Source organism: Theobroma cacao, chromosome 1 (assembly GCF_000208745.1).
Source record: "Theobroma cacao cultivar B97-61/B2 chromosome 1, Criollo_cocoa_genome_V2, whole genome shotgun sequence".
Classification (NCBI taxonomy): domain Eukaryota; kingdom Viridiplantae; phylum Streptophyta; class Magnoliopsida; order Malvales; family Malvaceae; genus Theobroma; species Theobroma cacao.
This window is the reverse complement of record NC_030850.1, coordinates 17,802,298-17,821,493: the sequence shown is the minus strand read 5'-3', so window position 1 is coordinate 17,821,493 and position 19,196 is coordinate 17,802,298. Positions and strand designations below refer to the sequence as shown.

The window sequence follows — 19,196 nt, the reverse complement described above, 5'->3', positions numbered from 1 at the left end:
ATAGACAACCCTGATGTAAATTATTAAGATACATGTTATAGACAATGTATATATGTATACTTGATCGATATGCCACTATGAGTTGGCAATGTTTAGTATTATTTTGATTCAAAGTTATGAAATATGACTTTAGTAATTTTGATGGAGTAATGAATAGATCATGTAAATAGGCGCTTGGGCTTAGTGGGCTATGTCCATTGGGCCCATAAGCCGATCATGGCCCGGAATTTGGGTCGTGACAAGTTCGTGGTGGTGTTTATTGATGACATCTTGATCTACTCGAGGAGCTGAAAGGAACTCGAGCAGCATCTTAAGATAGTGCTCCAAACTTTGAGAGAACATCGATTGTATGCCAAGTTCTCCAAGTGTGAGTTCTAGCTTGAAAATGTTGCATTCTTGGGACATGTGGTATCCAAAGATGGGGTACAAGTCGATCCAAAGAAAGTCGAGGCAATGGAAAAGTGGGCAAGGCCAACATCAGTTACAAAGATTAGAAGCTTTTTGGGTTTGGCTAGCTATTATCGTCTTTTTGTGAAGGACTTCTCCAAAATAGTTGCCCCTCTAACTAAGCTGACACGTAAAGATACAAAATTTGAGTGGTCAGATGCTTGTGAGGATAGCTTTGAGAAGCTTAAGGCATGTCTCACCACAGCTCCAGTATTAAGCCTACCGCAAGGCACAAGGGGTTATATAGTATTTTGTGATGCATCACGAGTTGGTTTAGGGTGTGTATTAATGCAGCATGGAAAGGTGATCGCATATGCATAAAGACTACTTAAAAGGCATGAGCAAAATTACCCCACACACGATTTGGAGATGGCAACAATCGTATTTGCCTTAAAGATTTTGAGACATTACTTGTATGGTGAGACTTGCGAGATATATACAGATCACAAAAGCTTGAAGTATATATTCTAGTAGAGGGATCTTAACTTACGGCAACGTAGGTGGATGGAGTTGCTAAAGTATTATGATTGTACTATTTTTTACCATCTTGGTAAGGCAAATGTGGTGGCTGATGCCTTGAGTCGAAAATCAATGGGGAGTCTGGCACATATCTTTACAGACAAGAGACCTTTGATTAAAGAGATGCATAGCTTGGGAGACATGGGTGTTCATTTAGAAGTTCCAGAGGCAAATGCATTGGTAACACATTTTAGAGTGATGCCTATCTTAATGGACCGGATCAAAGAAGCACAAAGTAAATATGAGTTCGTAGCTAAGGCCTTAGAAAACCTTCAAGGAAGGAAAGGAAAGATGTTTACTAAAAGCACAAATGGAGTATTGAGGTATGAAGCCAGACTTTATGTGCTTGCTAGTGATGGATTAAGGAGAGAAATATTGAAAGAAGCGCACATGGAAGCCTATGTAGTACATCCAGGAGCTACAAAGATGTATCAAGATTTGAGGGAGGTGTATTGGTGGGAAAAACTCAAGAAAGATGTAATTGAGTTTGTCTCCAAGTGCCTAGCTTGTCAACAAGTGAAGGCGGAACATCAAAGGCTCGCAGGACTACTACAGTCGTTACTAGTTCCCGAATGGAAGTGGGACCATATTGCAATGGACTTTGCAACGGGTTTGCCTCGAACTAGTGGGGGCTATGACTTCATCTAGGTCATAGTGGACCGGTTAACAAAATCAGCTCATTTTTTTCTGGTTAAAACCACATACGGGGCCACCCAGTACGCCCAGCTTTATGTGGACGAGATAATACGACTACATGGCATTCCTGTTTCTATAGTATCTGATAGGGGGGGCACAATTCACCAATAGGCTCTGGGAAAAGTTACAGGAAGCATTGGGCACTAAGTTGGATTTTAGCATGGCTTTCCACTCGTAAACCGATGGCCAATCTGAACGGACGATACAAAAATTGGAAGATATGTTGAAGGCTTGTGTAATAGACCTTGGGGTCAGGTGGGATCAATATCTACTCTTAATGGAGTTTGCCTACAACAACAGTTTCCAAACTAGTATCCAAATGGCACCATTTGAAGCATTATATGGACGGAGATGTAGGTCACCCATTTGAAGATAGAGGTGGGAGAAAAGAAACTCTTAGGGCCTGTGTTGGTGCAGGACGCCATAGAGAAGATACATACGATTCAACAGAGGATGTTGTTAGCATAAAGTAGACAGAAATCATATGTTGATAACAGATGGAGAGACTTGGAGTTTCAGGTAGGGGATCATGTATTTTTTAAGGTCTCGCCAATAAAAGGGGTAATGAGGTTCGCCAAGAAAGGAAAATTGAGCCCTCGGTATATAAAACCCTTCAAGATCTTAGAAAGAGTTGGAGCAATAGCATATCAGTTGGCATTACCGTCAGACCTTTTGAATATTCGCCTCGTGTTTCATGTGTCAATGCTTAGGAAGTATAACTCGGATCCATCTTATGTAATACAGTATAAGACCATCCAGCTAAAAGATGATTTGACCTATGAGAAGCAACTGGTAGCTATCCTTGATCAGCAAGTCAAAAAGCTCCGTTCAAAGGATGTAGCCTCAATGAAAGTGTTATGGCGAAACCACACCAGTGAGGAGGTAACGTGGTAAATCGAAGATGAGATGCGGACAAAGTATCCATACCTCTTTAATGTATAAAGGTAAGCTACTTTATAGTTGGATTTAAATTCGGGGACCGAATTTCTTTTAGTGGGGGAAAATGTGAGATTTCAACCTTTAGAGACCCGTAACTAGAAGTAGATGCGATAACACGGACCAGGGGTAATTTTATCATTTCTCCTAGTGAGCCCCTGAAAGTAGTTTTCTAATGTTATTAAGATCCAAGTAGGCCTAACGAATGAATAAAAAAGGGTAAGATAATGAAGAAGATAGAAATAATAATAACTTTCACAGTAGGGGTAAAATGGTCATTTTGCATCTCGAATTGAAATTTTTAAGTTTTCATGAACCCGAGCATTTCTAGACCCTTATGGACCTTGGCTCAATGTCAAAGAAGTAAAAAGATTGTATAAAGGCAATGGAAAGACAAAGTGACCTTGTTAAGGGCATTTTAGTAATTTCATGAGAAAATGGATAAACATAAAGCATAAATATCTAAGTTTCTATGAGGTTTTTCAAATTTCCAGCACTTCTTCTTCTTCTTCTTCTTCCTTTCCCAAGTTTTTGCACCCTCCATGGAAGCTTGCTTTGAAACTTCCATATATTTCCTCGAGTTAACCCCGATTTATATGTTTTTGTGCACCTTTTCACAAAGTTCTTTATGCTTTTTTACTTTTTCACCATAAAACCCTCAAAAACATTTCTATATTACACTCTTTCACTAGCTGCACATTCTAGAGAGAGAGAGAGAGAGAGAGAGACTTTCCACATTTGTTTGGACGCTATTGGAAGAGAATTTAGCTATAAAGAAACCCTAAGGTGAGTCATGAACTAGGCTTGGTTGTAAGTTGTTGATAATGGCTAGTAATTGGGATTATGAGCTGTTTTATTGTTGAGGTTGTTTATTCATTTTTAGTGTGATTATAATAGTGCAAGGAATAGCCCTTTGATATAGTTGGAAGCCAATTAGGAATGACTAGTAGAACTTGAATTAGAAACTAGCTTTTGGAGTGATATTAATGTAAATTGGATTGGTTGTGATGTTTTTGTGCATGATAGGTTCCAACGAGGCCCCACAACCCCATTTGATCCAGTAGTGGAGGTTAGAGTCGATTAAAGGTTCAACAATACTGGTGAGTGAACTTGCATTGCAAAATTATTTTGGAAATTAGAATTGTGTTGAGATGAATTATTTGCATGATTTGATCCAACTTTTCATTAAAAATGGGTGCTTGGGAACAAGCCCTTGATAAATGCTTTGATGCTGTAAAAGGTGTGAAATGTGTAAAGATGATGAATTCATGTGCTCTTATATTGTGTTGGTATACATATTTGAATGTATGTTCTGTAGTGATAAATAATGTTGTATGATGATAATGAGGTGTGCGAGTAGGGAGTGCACACATGATGACATTGAAATGTGCGAGTTGGGAATGCACATATGGTGGTATTGCCTTTGTGCGTGTAAGGAGTGCACAAGAGCTGAGGAAGGCGGGGTGATGTAGGTGTTATATATGATTATATCTATAGATATGTAATAGAATGTGTGTGATTGTAAAATGTGATTGTATGGCATGTTGAAATTGGCATGATGATCCTTGAGAATTTCTTATTTTCTTGCAAATTGATTTTATTGCAGCATCAAATGGATTTTTTGTGCAAATGAGGTCCTTTTTACATTTAGGTGCTCTGCTTCTCACTGCAACGAGAAAGCATTCTCACTGCAGCTAGAAACATTCTGTTTTGGCCTCTAGCAACTCGTTGCAGTGAGAAACTCTCAGGTTCTAGTGTAGTACTTTCACTTTGATGAAGATTTTGATAACCTCCCCATCCTAACTGAGAAATGTAGTAAACATAAAAGTTGTAGCCCTACCTCTTATCTTTCTAATAGTCAAAATATCAGGTCAATTGAACTTTTGTAGTGGAAGATATGCTAGAAAAACTAAAACATATGCAAACTAGCACTATTTCTCGTTGCAGCGAGAAACTTGCTGCCATGCTTGCTACCTTGCTTGATTTTGACATATTTTTCACCCATTTAACTTCACGGATTGATCATGGGTTTTTGCAACACTATGAGGTTATTAATCAAAGTTTGAAAGGAAGGGTTTTTAGTAAGAAATTAAATCAATTGCATTGTTTTTGAAACAAGTGCATCATGATTTCAAGATTCTTCGTATTGATTGCTTGTTCCCTTCTTATGTTCACTCACTGAGTTTGTACTCACTATTTTCAATTTCATGTTTTCAGATCAGGAGGTAGTTGGAACCTAGGTCAAGGTGTCCACGTAGTTTCATCTCCTTGATAGGTATTTTGGCATTTAGTAGTCGCACCTTCACTGTGGTCACTCCGCTAGAAGTCAAGAGTCATTTTGTTTTATGAATACATTCATGTGATGTAAAGTACTAAGATACGTGTCTTAGACAAAATATGTATATTTTAACTGTTAATGCCACCATGAGTTGAAATGTTAACATCATTTTGGGTTTATATTAATGAAATTCTTGATTGCTATAGCCTATTATTAAAGTGATTATAAGTTGGACTTATGAAAGGTGACTTGAGAATAGTTGATAGAATGTTGAGCAAGATTATATAATAGGCCTGCTTGGGCTTGGCGGGCTATGCCCATTGGCCCCATGCGTCGGTCATGGCTCGAAAATTGGGTTGTGACACACTAAGCCCAAACAAGCCTCTTTACGTAATCCCGTTCACCATCCTTTCAATTTTTCATCACCATTACTAGACCAACATTTGTAATTTGTAACCAAACATATTTTCATAATGCTACATCGATACCAAAAATTTACATTTGTATGATCTCAAAATAAGGTTATTCATAGCCATCTCATAATGGCACCACCATTCCAAACTATACATGCATCTTTAGCAAGTGATTCCTAGCAATTTACATTTAACGTACATGTACTCATATAAACGATTTTTGACGACCAGCGAAGTGACTTTTGTGAAGGTACTGGTATCAAATGCCATGATACCTACCAAGAATGATTGCAAGTGGACGCCTTAGTCTCAGTCCCAACTATCTACAGATCTGAAAACATGCAATTTAAAAGAGTATAAACTCAGTGAGTGAACATAAGAAGGGAACAAGCAACGATAAGAAATGTTTTAGAAAACATGATGCACTTACAATAAAACCATGCAATTTAGTCTAATTTTTTGTTAAAACCCCTCATTCCAAACTTTGAATGTTTAATCCCTTAATGTTACAAGATCCATGATAAACCATGAAGTTGAATTGAATGAAAATTTCAGCAATGACCAAGCAAGACAAGCAAACAAAGGGTTTTCTCGCTGCAGCGAAGAGGCAGTCTTAGTTTGCATATGCTTCTATTTTTCAAACATAACTCCCACTACAGAAGTCTAATTGACATGATTTTTAGTCATTAGAAAGCTAAGAGACTGGGATACAACTTTGATGTTTACCTATTGCTCAGTTCTGATTGGAAAGTGGTCAAAATCATTGTCAAAGTGAAAGCACTGCACCAAGATTTTGGAACTACCCAAGAGTTTCTCGCTGCAACGAGAAGCTTCAGCAAATTTCTCGCTACTGCAAGAATCAAGCCAGTGCAACCCCCCTTCAACCCGAGAGTTTCTCGCTATAGCGAGAAACAGAGCAACTTAGTTAAAAAGGTCTTGTTACATCAAAAGCCATTTTCTTGCTGAAATGAAAAGCAATTTGGGAGCAATTAACAATGCCAACATACAACACAATCACAATTATTTTCATAAAACTTTCTATAACATATATATATTTGTATATACATATATCATCATGCATACCATCCCGCCAAACTCAGCTCATGTGCACTCCCTACACGCACAAGGCAATATCATCATCATTTGCACTCCCTACTCTCACATTTCAATATCATCATCATGTGCACTCCCTACTCGCACATTTCAATATCATCACACATACTCTCACCCACATCATTACCAGCATGTGCTTTCCCACACCACACACGCACGGTCATACTTATTACACGATATTATCTATCAAGGCATAACACATATGTATGTATACCAATGAAATAAAGGGGTACATGGACTCATCATAGTCACATTTCACAATGTAAAACGTTTCATTAAAAGCTTGTTCCCGTATACATTTTAAAGAAAAAGACAATTAAAACCTTTTAAGTAATTCACTCAAACATTTACACATTTACCCCAAATTATTTTTATGCAAGTTCACTCATCGGTATTTGTTAAATCTTTACCCAACTTCAACTTCCTCTAATGGTCCAAATGGGGCGGTGGGGCTTCGTTGGAAGTATGGAAAAATTTTCAAGCTACTATAGAAGCTCCCTCTTTCTCTCTCTATAACACCTACCTAGTGAAAAGAAGTATGGAAGTAAGACTTTTCAAGGGTTTTAAAGTGAGAGAGAGAAAGAGCACAAAAGGTTATATGAAAAGGTGAACAAAAATATGAAAATTAGAGCTAACTTAAGAGAAGTTATGGAGGTTTCAAAACAAGCTTCCATGGAGGATGAAAGAAACGTGAGATGAGAGGAAGAAGAAAAAGAAACTGCTGGAAAAAATGAGAAGAAGCTGGTGGAAAATGATGTTTATAGCTAAAGCTTATCCAACTCCACTTAAATTACGAAAATGCCCTTAACAAGTTGGTTTTGTCTTCCTCTAATCCTTTGTGCAATCTTTTTACTCTTTTGACACTGAGATAAAGTCCATAATAGTCTATAAATACTCGGGTTCATGAAAACTTAAAAATTTTGACCCAAGATGAAAAATGACCATTTTGCCCTTCCCTTGGAAATCATCATTATTTCTATTTCCTTTGTCATTTTTTCCTTATTTTCATCATTTATTTAAGCCTTAGGCTTACTTAGGCCTTAATATTGTTTGAAAGTATACTTCTAGGGGCTCACTAAGGAAATAACAAAATTACACCTAGTCCGTGATATCGCGTCTACTTCTAGCTACGAATCTATAAAGATCAAGGTCTCACATAAACCATGATGAATGTTGCCTTTTAAGTATCTAAGAATACATTTAGTAGTTGCATAGTGAATATCAGTAGGTTATCTCATAAATCTGGATAGTAAACTAATCGAATACATCAATTCAGGTCGAGTAGAGCAAATGTAAAGCAAGCTTCCAATTAGACTTTTATAGCTGGTGGCATCTTCAAGCCTTGAACCATCAATTACTGTCTATTTTTTATTCACAACTAGTGGTGTTGAAACAAAATTGTAGCTACTCATATGAAACTTGTTCAGAATGGTTTTCATATAATTTCCTTGAGACAAAAAAATACCCTTGTCTGTTTGACATATTTGCATTCCAAGGAAATAATTCATCAAGCCTAGGTCTGACATTTTGAATTTCTTCTCCATCTCAGATTTAAATCTATTAATTGTTGTTGTGTCACAGCCTGTGATCATGCAATCATCAACATATAGGGAGATAATTACCTAAGCTTGATTTTCATGCTTAAGCACATATAAAGTAGCTTCATGAAAGCTCTTTTCAAATCCAAGATTCATCAAATAAGAATCAATCTTACTATTCCAAGTGTGAGGAGCTTGTTTCAAGCCATAGATAGCCTTATGCAACCTGTAGACTTTGTCGAGATTTGATTCAACCTTGAATCCTTCTAGCTGCTCAACATAAACCTCCTCTTGCAATGTACCATTTAGGAAAGTTGATTTCACATCAAAATGGTATACCTTCCAACCAAATGCAGTTGAAATAGCCAGTAACAATCGAACGGTCTCATATCGAGCTATTGGAGCAAAGGTATGCAGGAAATCAATACTTGAAAGCTGAGAATATCTCTTAGCAACAAGTCTTACCTCACACTTGTTCAAGGTTCCATCAGAGTTAAACTTTCTTCTAAAGATCCAATTAACTCCTATTACATGTTCTTTCTTATGTCTGTAAACAAATGTCCAAGTCTTATTTTGATTGATTGCATTGATTTCTTCTTGCATTACAACTTTCCACTCTTCCGATTCAATTACTGCTTAGTATGAGTCTTGTTCAAATATAATTGTTAGACTTTTATGATAAACATCAGCAAGACTACGAGAACCTCTTATTGCATAATGCTCATCATCATCTACATCTGCAGTCAGATTTGAGGTATCTGTTCCAACTTCAGTTGGTTCAAGAAGCTTAATACTGAGTGGAGATTTGTCATTTCTAACTCAGGTGTGCTTCAGTTCCATTTAGCATTTTCATCAAAGATGACATTTCTAGATACAATGACTTTTGTTTAAATTCACAAGATAAAGTCTATATCCTTTTGATTGCTCACTGTAGCCAATGAACACTCTAGTTTCTGACCTATGATCAAGCTTATCTCTAAAATTCTCAAGTACTTGATAATAACACAAACTTCCAAATATTCTGAGATGATTAACAGAAAGGTTTTTATTGTATTAGACTTCATAAGAGGTCAGTATTGTAAAAGCATTTGTTAGTAATCTGTTCAACAGATAAACTATTGTACTGCATGTTTTTGCCCAAAAATTCTTGGAAGACTTTTCTCAAACAAATAGCATCTTCTCATATCAAGTATAGATCTATTTTTTCTTTCACTCACCCCATTTTGTTAAGGTGAGTAAGGAATTGTAAATTGATGATAAATACCCTCTACTGCAAGAAATTTTTCAAATTGTAAGGAAGAATATTCTCCACCATTATCTGACCTGAGACACTTCAACTTGTAACTTAATTCTCTTTCAACTTTAGCTTTGAACATCACAAACTTCTCAAAGGCATCTGACTTGGATTTAAGAAAATAAATCCATGTATATCTGTTATAGTCATCAATAAAGACTATAAAGTATCTGCCCATACAAAGATTGAGTCATAGGCCTTGCTACATCAAAATGAACTAATTCAAGTTTGTTTCTTGCTCTCCTTGGGCTGATTGATGGAAATGGTTTTTAACTTTGTTTACCAAGTTTACAAACACCACAAACTGAAGTTGATTGACAAAACTTAGGTAGATTCTCTACTAGGTTTTGAGATTGCAGTAGAGTCATATAGATATAACTACGATGACCTAGTCTTTTATGCCAAAGTGATGATGTATCAACATTGGTGCTGTTTACTTGCATGCAAACTTCAGTTAAATTAGCATGAAAACATCTGTATTTCATTTGAACATTTATCAACAAATCACAAGAAGGATCATAAATGGTGCAAACATCATTTTTAAATACCAGCACATAGTTATTTTCCATCATTTGACCTACACTCAGTAGGTTTTGAACTATTTCTGGTATTAACAAAACATCATGAGCATAACTCTGGTCTGAAGATGTATTAATACTAACTGTGCCTCTCCCCACAGCATCAAGATAAACACCATTTCTTATTTTTACCTTTGACCTATAATTTGTATCCAGATTAGTAAATAAAGTAGGATTTGATATCACATGGTTTGAACTTCCACTATCGAGAAGCCATTGCTTATCATCTGTTTGCTTGCCTCTAGTAACTACGAACAACTGATCTTTTGAAGTCTCCACTTTTCAATAGCATGAGGAACTTTTTCTTTGGTTTCAAGTTTGTTTTTACAAACCTTTTCAACATGACCTAACTATTTACATGTATTGCATCTTACATTAAGCTTGAACCAACAATATGATTCTAAGTGACTCTCTTTCTTGCAATAGGAGCAAACTGGAAATTTTGTTTTCATGTTCTGAACCTTTTTACCTTGAGTACTTCCTTTCTCCTTAACTTCACTCATATTTCTCTTCGTTGAAGCCTTTGCATGAGCTTTACCTTTCATTCAAACAGTAAAGGCAAGATCAGACTTCTCATTCTTCCTTGCATTCTTCTTCTGTTCATTGACTTCTAAGATATTTACCAAGTCATATATAAAAAGTTGTGAGATATCTTTTAGCTGTTCAAGAAATGACACTATGGCATCAAACCTTTCAAGTAAGCTTATAAGAACTTTTTTCATAACTTCAGCATCAGATAAAGTCTCTCCCAACAATCAAATTTGATTCACCACCTTCATCACAGCATTAATGAACTCCTGCACAGTTTGACTTTCTTTCATCCTCAACAATTCATATTGCCTTCTAAGATTCTGAAGTCGAATCTGCTTGTTTCTGGCATATCCTAAAAACTCATCTTCAAGCTTATTCCAAGCTTGTTTTGCTATCTCACATCCCATAATCCGGCTACAAATAGACTCAATAACAACTGAATGGATAAAGGATAAAGCTATGAATTTCTTTGCTATATCCCCTTCATATTGCTTCACTTGTGTTGGTGTGGCATTTTCTCTCAATGTTGGTACTTCTATCTCATTTTCAATTGCATTCCATAGATTAACACCTTTCAGGAATGCTTCCATTCTAATGGCCCAAATAGGATAATTAAAGCCATCGAAAATGGGTGCAGTCTGCTGTGTGACAGTTAAGTTTGACATTATGCTAAGGAATGAGCTTTTGATAAGTAAAAAGGAGTTTTAACTGGCACAGAGATTAGTTGTTTGCTTTGATACCATGTAAGGAAACTATGAGAGAAGAAAATGAAATTATAACTGTCAAGCCCGGCTTTATAATATGTTTATTATGCCATTCCTACATAAGAATGCATGTTTGCTTACTTGGGTACTTTGGAAATCATTAAAGAACGGTATTATACCAAATGGTACAACTAAGTTGATTTAAGCCTCGAACTAGTCCAAATAGAGATTTTAAGATAAAATTGAGAATTTTAAAACCCCAGAATGGCTTAAAATGATGATTCGGAGTTCGAGGACCGATTTGGAGTCAATTTGGAATTTTCATGACCTAAGGGCAAAATGGTCATTTTGCCACCTGAGGTTAAAATTGGAATATTGGAAGAAGTTTTTGATTAAGATTGACTATTTAGAACATAATTTGAGTTTGAGAAGTGAAAAATTTTAATTCTGACATTTTTTTTAGCATTGGGGTAAAATAGTCATTTTACCACCTAAGGGCAAAATTGTAATTTTACATCACCCAACACTTGTCCAGCACATAGATCTTACCCAATATTATCATGGATAATTGAGGAAATTTATATGGTGGAGAGAGATTGCTTAATGGGTAAGTATGACACATAAACCAATGGAATGGTGACACAAGGTAAATTTTTGTCCATTTAATATTTTCCGTTATAAAGCCAATTTGAACTCTTACACATTCATTCTTATGGCCGGCCATAGCAAGAACAAAGGAAGAAAAGAAGAACAAAAAACCCTAGAGTGAAATTCAAGAGAAAATTGGTGGATTTCAAGTAATCAAGCAATCAAAGGTAAAATTTCTTGATTTTGACTTGTGATCAACTTTTTTCATACATTCTTTTGCTTTTTTCATGGTTGAATCACATGATTTCATGATGGGTCTCTTGCTGGCCGAACACTTAGAGAGAGATTTTGATGGTTGATTTGGTTAGATTTTAAGATATTCTTTGTTTTTAGTTGATTGGTGATGTGTAGCATGAAAATCAAGCAAGAAAAATTCACTTCCTCCCATCACCCATCATTGGCCGAATTTTCCATGTAGAGTGTGGATGGTGGATTTGATTTTATTTCAAGTGAATTGGTTAGGAAATGATGAATTATGGTGAGAAAATCAAGTAGGAAAAATCATAATGTTGATGCACTCACCATGGCCGAAATTCTCAAGAAGAAATATGAGGATAGTTTTACTAAATTTTATGTTATTTGACTTGTGTTTGGTGTTTGAAGTATTGGGAGAGAAATGGAATTATTTGGAGTTGAATTGGACGTATTGGCCAATTAATCGGGTAATAGATTGAGTTAGGCCAACACTGCATGTAGACGATAATTCGAACAATTCGCGTTCCATATCATGCATTCATATAGAGTTTAGATTAGTTTTATAACAGTTTAGCACCAATGTTGTAAATTGCTTGATTTTGCATTATGTTTAGGTGGTGAATCCTCCAAAAAAGGGCAAAGAAATTGCACCTGAGGATCAATAGTCAGCGTACTCCAAAATTCAAACTCTTGATACAGTGAGTAACCTTATCATCATCTTGATTATCTGAAGTGAATTTTAATTCGTTTTTGTGATTTTATGAAAAATGAGTTTAAATGGTAAATTTTTATGTTTTATAAGCTAAATGTGATTAAATGAAATGATTTTATAAAATTGTCTTGAAATTGAATGATGGTTTTGAAAATGGAGTAATTGGAGACTAATTGCTGTGTTATAAATCATGGTTTGAATTGAATGGCTTATGATAATATTGGCATGAATGGTTGGATTTGGTAAATGTGCTGAAAAAGTATGAATTGTTGATTTGCCTTGAGAGGCTGTAAAATAAAATAATTGTCATGTCATGCTATTGAATTTTATTGAATTGCTGGATTATAAATTGGTCACTGCAGTGGACGGGTTTCGTGGACCAGCTTATTAGAGGGGCACGATAACCCTATTTTATTCATACCTCAGTATGAGAGGCGCGGTTGGATAACTCCTGAGGTTAAAACTTTAGAGTTCACTTCACGTCAAACCACCACGTGAGAGTGAACTCAACCAACGCCAAGGAATGGCTATGTTTTCAAAATAAAAACATGATTTATGCGTACATGACTTTTAACAACCTTGGCGGACTCGGTTGGGATAGCCCTTGGCCAAAGAATCCCTAATAACTGAGTATGAGAATGATTTTGGCACGAACCAAACTTTTCAGGAAATCATAAGCCTCGTTGTTTATTTGGGTGAAATGAATCTATTTTATCTTATTTAAACGAGTTCGAAATGCTGTGAATCATTTTTATGTTAATCTATTTTATCTGTCTCCATTTACTCAACTTTAGATATTTTAGATGATATTTGTTTACTCACTGGGATTATATAATCTCACCACCCTCCTTTCCACCCATTTCAGGCTCAAGATAGTCGGTAGATAGCTCACTTTGTTGAAGGCTACAGTTGGACTTGCACCTTCAAAAACTGTAGGTTTACCGCTTTTGATACTTTTGGTCGTTCATGGGCCCACGTGTCACTGTAAATTAAATTTTATATTTTGGTTATCTGTATTACAGTATGTATGAACTTATTTAGCTTTTATGCTACAAAAATTATTTACCGATAACTCTATAAATATTGTTTTATAAAAAAATAGAATATTTTATTGAATATTTTTATTATATTTAAATAGTCATAATTTCATTTTCAATGAAGGTTTTAGACATTTAAACTTATTTTTTATTATGAATTATGTGTTTTATTCTCGCATATTACATTTTTAGTTAGTTTTGAAATTTTCAAAAAAAAATGACCAAAATGCCCCTATGAGACAAAAATCATTTTTTTATTGATTTAAGTTGGAAATAGTTTAAAATTTTTTAGAACATAATATTTGGCAATGATTACTCACAGAGGAAATGAGAAACTGATATTAAAGCCTTGCAGGGTTTCGGTTGACATTCCGGGTAATGAGCGTCGATCGGGACACTGTGACGGTTGTCACGGACTTGAGGGGAGTATCGGGTCGTGACAATAACAGAGCAGATGAAATCATATATTGCTCTGGTTTGGAGAAGAAAGAAACAAAAAAGAGAGGAAATTCTTTGTTGATGTTCGTACTTTTCATTCAACTATGACCAAACTATTTAAACAAGTTATACAAGATTAACACCTGTTAACATAAGAGACAAGTGTTATAAAGCTAACCATGCATAAAGACACCTCATAAACACTGGTGTACAACACTTAACAATCAGTACAATGAAGCAAATTACATTATTAAGTCAATGCATGCTTTTAACTCTAGCACTCCCTCTCTTGCCTTATTTCCTTTAGCATAGCTGCTATGTCTTTCATGGTAGGCCTATCATCAGGGGAAGGGTTTACACAGAGCAAACCCACCCCTAAGGTCTGCAACATTTCCTCGATCTCAGATTCAGGCCTAGCTTGTAAGCTGGGATCTAGGACTTCAATCCTTCCTCTTTTCTGTCTTACCCAATCTACAATGTGGAGCCCATCTGGTATGGTTGGATCAATTGGTTGCTTTCCTGTTAGCACTTCTAACACCACAACTCCATAGCTATACACATCACTCTTCTCTGTTATCTTCATCATATAGCCATACTCTGCAATAATAACAACCACCAAAATATAAAACTATATCAGACTTACCATTCTAAAATTAGAACATGATAAGTTGGTGAAACATAACAAATAGTACAATTCCTAGAATGAAATAGGAAAATAATGTGACAAAGGAAGAAAGAAAGTGAAATCATACATGTTTTTCATCAACCCATATTCTGCAGTATATAAGAATGTGCTAACAATATTCCAGCATTAGATGATTTCGTCAATTTATTCCTAGAATGAAATAGGAAAATAATGTGACAAAGGAAGAAAGAAAGTGAAAGTCATACATGTTTTTCATCAACCCATATTCTGCAGTATATAAGAATGTGCTAACAATATTCCAGCATTAGATGATTTCGTCAATTTATACAGATTAGTAAACATTCTTCCTTTCTAAAATTTGTGCTTCTAAAAGTTTGAGTGAAAAGATTTAGATTTTCATGTCTTTTGACAATTGTTGAGTGTTTTTTAGGAAATGAAAATTTTCCATTTTTCTGCTCATGATCTATTTTGAACTAACCTGGAGCAATGTAGCCATAGGAACCAGCAACCGTGCTGGAAGACCAAGCGAAATCTCCACTATCGACAAGCTTGGCAAGTCCAAAATCAGCAAGGTAAGGTTCAAATTGAGGACCAATGAGAATGTTGTTGGCCTTGATATCCCTGTGAACGATTGGAGGAACGCAGTCATGGTGCAGATAAGCCAAACCATGAGATGCCCCCAAGACAATTCGATACCTAAGTTCCCATTCCAAGCAGCTGCCACTGCGCTCATGAAGAAGACTACCCAAACTTCCATTTTCCATGTAATCATACATAAGCAATCTTGTGCTTCGGTTCCAACAGCAGCCTAAGAACCTGACTATGTTTTTGTGGCGGATTGAACCAAGAGTTTTTACCTCAGCAGAAAAGGAATCACGAACTCCGCCTATTCCAATTTTGTCACTATGGCAATCATATCCAGCTGCCATTGTCGTTGGCCAAAGCTTCTTTACAGCAATGATTTCCCCATTTCCAAGTTCTGCACGATAAACCATCCCTGAACAACCCTTTCCAATAACATTGGCTTCCACTAAACATTTCAAAACTTGATCAACTGAGAAATTTAACTTCTGGAATGGTGTGAATTGCCAAGGCCATGAATCCCCTCCCATCTCAGAATCATTATAATCTCCTATAATCTTCCTAGCTCTTAAGACTGCAAAAGCCCCAAAGATTGTTAATGCAATGGTCAAGGTAATAAGCAACGCAATAGCTATTTTAAGTTTTTGTGACCGTCTGAAACCATTATCATTTTGCAAACGAGTTGCTGTGGCATTGCTGAGGAAACATGACTCGTGGCCCTTAGAACACAGCCCATGGTTTCCTGCCATTTCTGTTGCTGATAACTGTTGGAACAACTTGCTATCTGGAAGATAGCCAGTGAAATTGTTGTAGGAGATGTTCAGAGAAACAAGATTTTCAAGCCCAGAAAGCACTACCAAGTCACCTTCAAGCTTATTGTGTGAAAGGTCCAATATAGATAGCTTGTTCAGCGTAGAAATTTGAGGTGGGATTACCCCAGATAGTGCATCCAACTTAGATTCAGAGCAATATCAAGAGCTTGGATGTCAAACAGTTCCTCTGGGATTGTACCGGATAGTGCATTACTGCCAAGATCAAGAAATAGGAGATTTAAACAATGACCAAGAGAGGAGGGGATTGATCCCGAGAGAGAGTTTCTGCTAAGAATAAGTCTATTGAGTGAAGTAAGTTGGCCAAAACTCTGGGGTATTTGTCCCTTAAACTGATTAACGGAAACATCCAATACCTGAAGTCTTGTAAGAGAAGATAAAGAGGAAGGCAAAGAACCTCCAATGGTGTTATTGCTCAGGTTCAACATCTGCAACTGAGTGCAGTTACCTATCTCATCTGGCACTGAGCCTCCAAGATGGTTGTTAGACAGGTCAAGGAAACTGAGGTTGTCAAGGAAACCAATATCTTTCGGGATCTCTCCACTGATTCTGTTATTAGCAAGCCGGACTCTGATAAGAGAACTGCAATTACCAATCTCAGGAGGTATGATGCCCGAGATGTCATTAGAAGTTAAGAGAAGCTTTGTTAGATTTTGAAGCTGAAATAAACTAGATGGCAAGCTCCCAGTGAGTGCATTGTGTGACAAATCTAGAGCCTCGAGGCTCCTGCAACCAGCCAATGCTGCTGGAATGCTTCCTTCAAGTTTGTTCTGCCATGCAAAGAAGACTGCCAGCTTTGTCCACATCCCAAGCTCTTTTGGAATAAAGCCTGATATCTGATTAGTATCAAGCTGTAACTGTACTAGGCTTGTAGCATTAGAAAGAACTGGTGGAATAGTGCCAGTGATGTTGTTGTTACTAAGCATGAGCTCTTGAAGATTTGAGAGGTTTCCAAATGACCGAGGTATGCTTCCAGAAAAATAATTTAAGGAAAGATCAATTGTTATCAAGCTTTTGCAGTTTCCTATTTCCTCAGGAATACTCCCATCAAAGTTGTTCTGCCACAGCAACAACTTCTCCAGTTTCTGAAGCTTACCCAACTCCGGTGGAACTGATCCGGAGAGATCATTCTCATACAGATATACGTCCACAAGCTCTGAACAGTTGCCAATATGAGGTGGAACCTCACCTGATAGCATAGTAGTATATACAGATAGAACTTGAAGTTTACTTAGCTTACCTAATGAAACAGGAATTGAACCTGAAATTTTTGTATCTGCAAGACCCAACACCTTCAGGTTCTGGCAGTCTCCAATCTCTTCCGGGATTTTTCCTGCAATATCCTTGTTCCCTCCTGCACGTATAACTTCCAGATTTGACAGTTTACCAAGTTCAACCGGAAGATTCCCACTTAAAAAGTTATCAAATATGAGGAGATTCATAAGGCTGCTGCATTCACCAATCTCTGCAGGGATCTCCCCAGTAAGTTGGTTGGAGTTTAAAATCAAGTCCTGTAGATTTTGGAGTTTCCCTATACTTGAAGGAATACCACCAACAAGACTGTTTGAGCTGACATCAATAACAGTTAGTTGGATGCAATCTCCAATATTAGGTGGGATTGTTCCAGTGAGATTAGCACCAGAAATGACAAGCTTTTGAAGGGAAGGAAGAGACGAAAGATTGGAAGGGAAGGGAAGAGCTAGCTCGATAAACTGAATATTGATTTCAATAACAGAGTTTTTGGAAGAACAAGTGATGTAAGACCAGCTACAAGGGTCGGGGTCTGAAGGATGCCAGTTGGAGAGTGCATCAGGAGGTGAAGGGGAGCTGTGAAGCCAGTACAGTAGGGCAAGGACTTCATTATTTGCTGCAGAAACTGCATATGGTAAAAGTACAAGGAGGAAGAGTGGTAGAAGGTGATAGTGATGCTGAGTGGTAAAAGATTGCCTTGGCATTGGCTGCTGCTTGTAAGTTTTGGACTGCCTCGGCATCGGCGATGGGTCTCTCTATCTCTCTCACGCTCTCCAAAACTTAGTCTACATGAGCTGCTAGTGCAATTAGTCTATTACTACTACTATATTTCCTTGCCGGCAAGCAAGAAAAGGATTGATAAAGAAAGCATTAAAGATTTGGAACCACACCACCATCACTATCTTGGCCTCGAGGTTCCGTTCTTTGCTTGTAATCTTTTACATTTGAATATGTTCTGTTAGATTACTCATAAGCAGATACGCCATGTGTTTTTGCATTGGTTTCCTCAAAAAAATTAGTAGAATGGGCTGGTTTATTTTTGGTAGTTGAGCCAAGCCCTTGGGGGCAGTCAAGCACCTTTGAATTTTTTTTCCCTTTTTTCTCAAAGAAGAAATTTGATTTCAAAATTTCTTGAATGATGCTTCCATTGTGTTTACCATCATTGGATTTCTACCGCAGTAGCAGCATCCCACAAGGAAAATCTCCATAAAATTTTTGTGAGAGAGATTATCTAATCCCTTCACAGCAATGCTAAAATAAATCACCCAACTAACTGTCATACCACTGTGGAGTTAATTAGTACATTTTTTTCAGCTAGCTGTTCGCTCCTTTTATCCCCCTCTCCAGCCTTAACCTGGGATTTCTCATTCCTCAAAACAGGTGGCTATGGCAAAAATTATAGTATACATAAAGCAATTTGATGGTACACGATTAACAAGATAAGCATCATCTTTTGTTTTCGGAAAAATGCATGCAAAGCATAGGCTGTATTTAATTACTATAATCAGAGCAAGAAGTCCATACAAATGCAACACACAATGGGGTCGGGTTCCAACCTTTGGCATTTGCTCTGTTCACTGTCTTGTTTTTTCAAATAAATTACTGTGTTTAATTTTATGTTGTTTTCCTTTAAACTTCAACTTGCTAGTTGCCACAGTACTTATGGTTTCCTCACTTGGCTGGCCACCTAAACCCATGTGCCGGAGATATGTCCTGCTTCAGGAGCAAATGGTCAGGGTCCTACTAGGTTTTAGTTACTCCAACTCAACCAGTTCAGTTCGTCTTCACATATTCATAAATATTTTTTTTC

General features: G+C 36.8%; 3 protein-coding genes across 3 annotated transcripts; 2 read left to right on the top strand and 1 right to left on the bottom strand.

Annotated features, from left to right (window-relative positions):
- On the top strand, window positions 1,039-1,614 carry LOC108661362. The gene has a single exon (XM_018117564.1). The coding sequence runs from the start codon at window positions 1,039-1,041 to the stop codon at window positions 1,612-1,614; it is 576 nt and encodes a 191-aa protein (XP_017973053.1).
- On the top strand, window positions 2,227-3,682 carry LOC108661361. Its single transcript, XM_018117558.1, has 2 exons — window positions 2,227-2,552; window positions 3,625-3,682. The coding sequence occupies exons 1-2, from the start codon at window positions 2,227-2,229 to the stop codon at window positions 3,680-3,682; spliced, it is 384 nt and encodes a 127-aa protein (XP_017973047.1).
- LOC18612835 (LRR receptor-like serine/threonine-protein kinase RCH1) lies at window positions 14,352-18,126 on the bottom strand. The gene is given in 3 exon segments (XM_007049790.2): window positions 14,352-14,674; window positions 15,202-16,254; window positions 16,257-18,126. Coding segments are annotated over 3 exon segments (3,246 nt in total).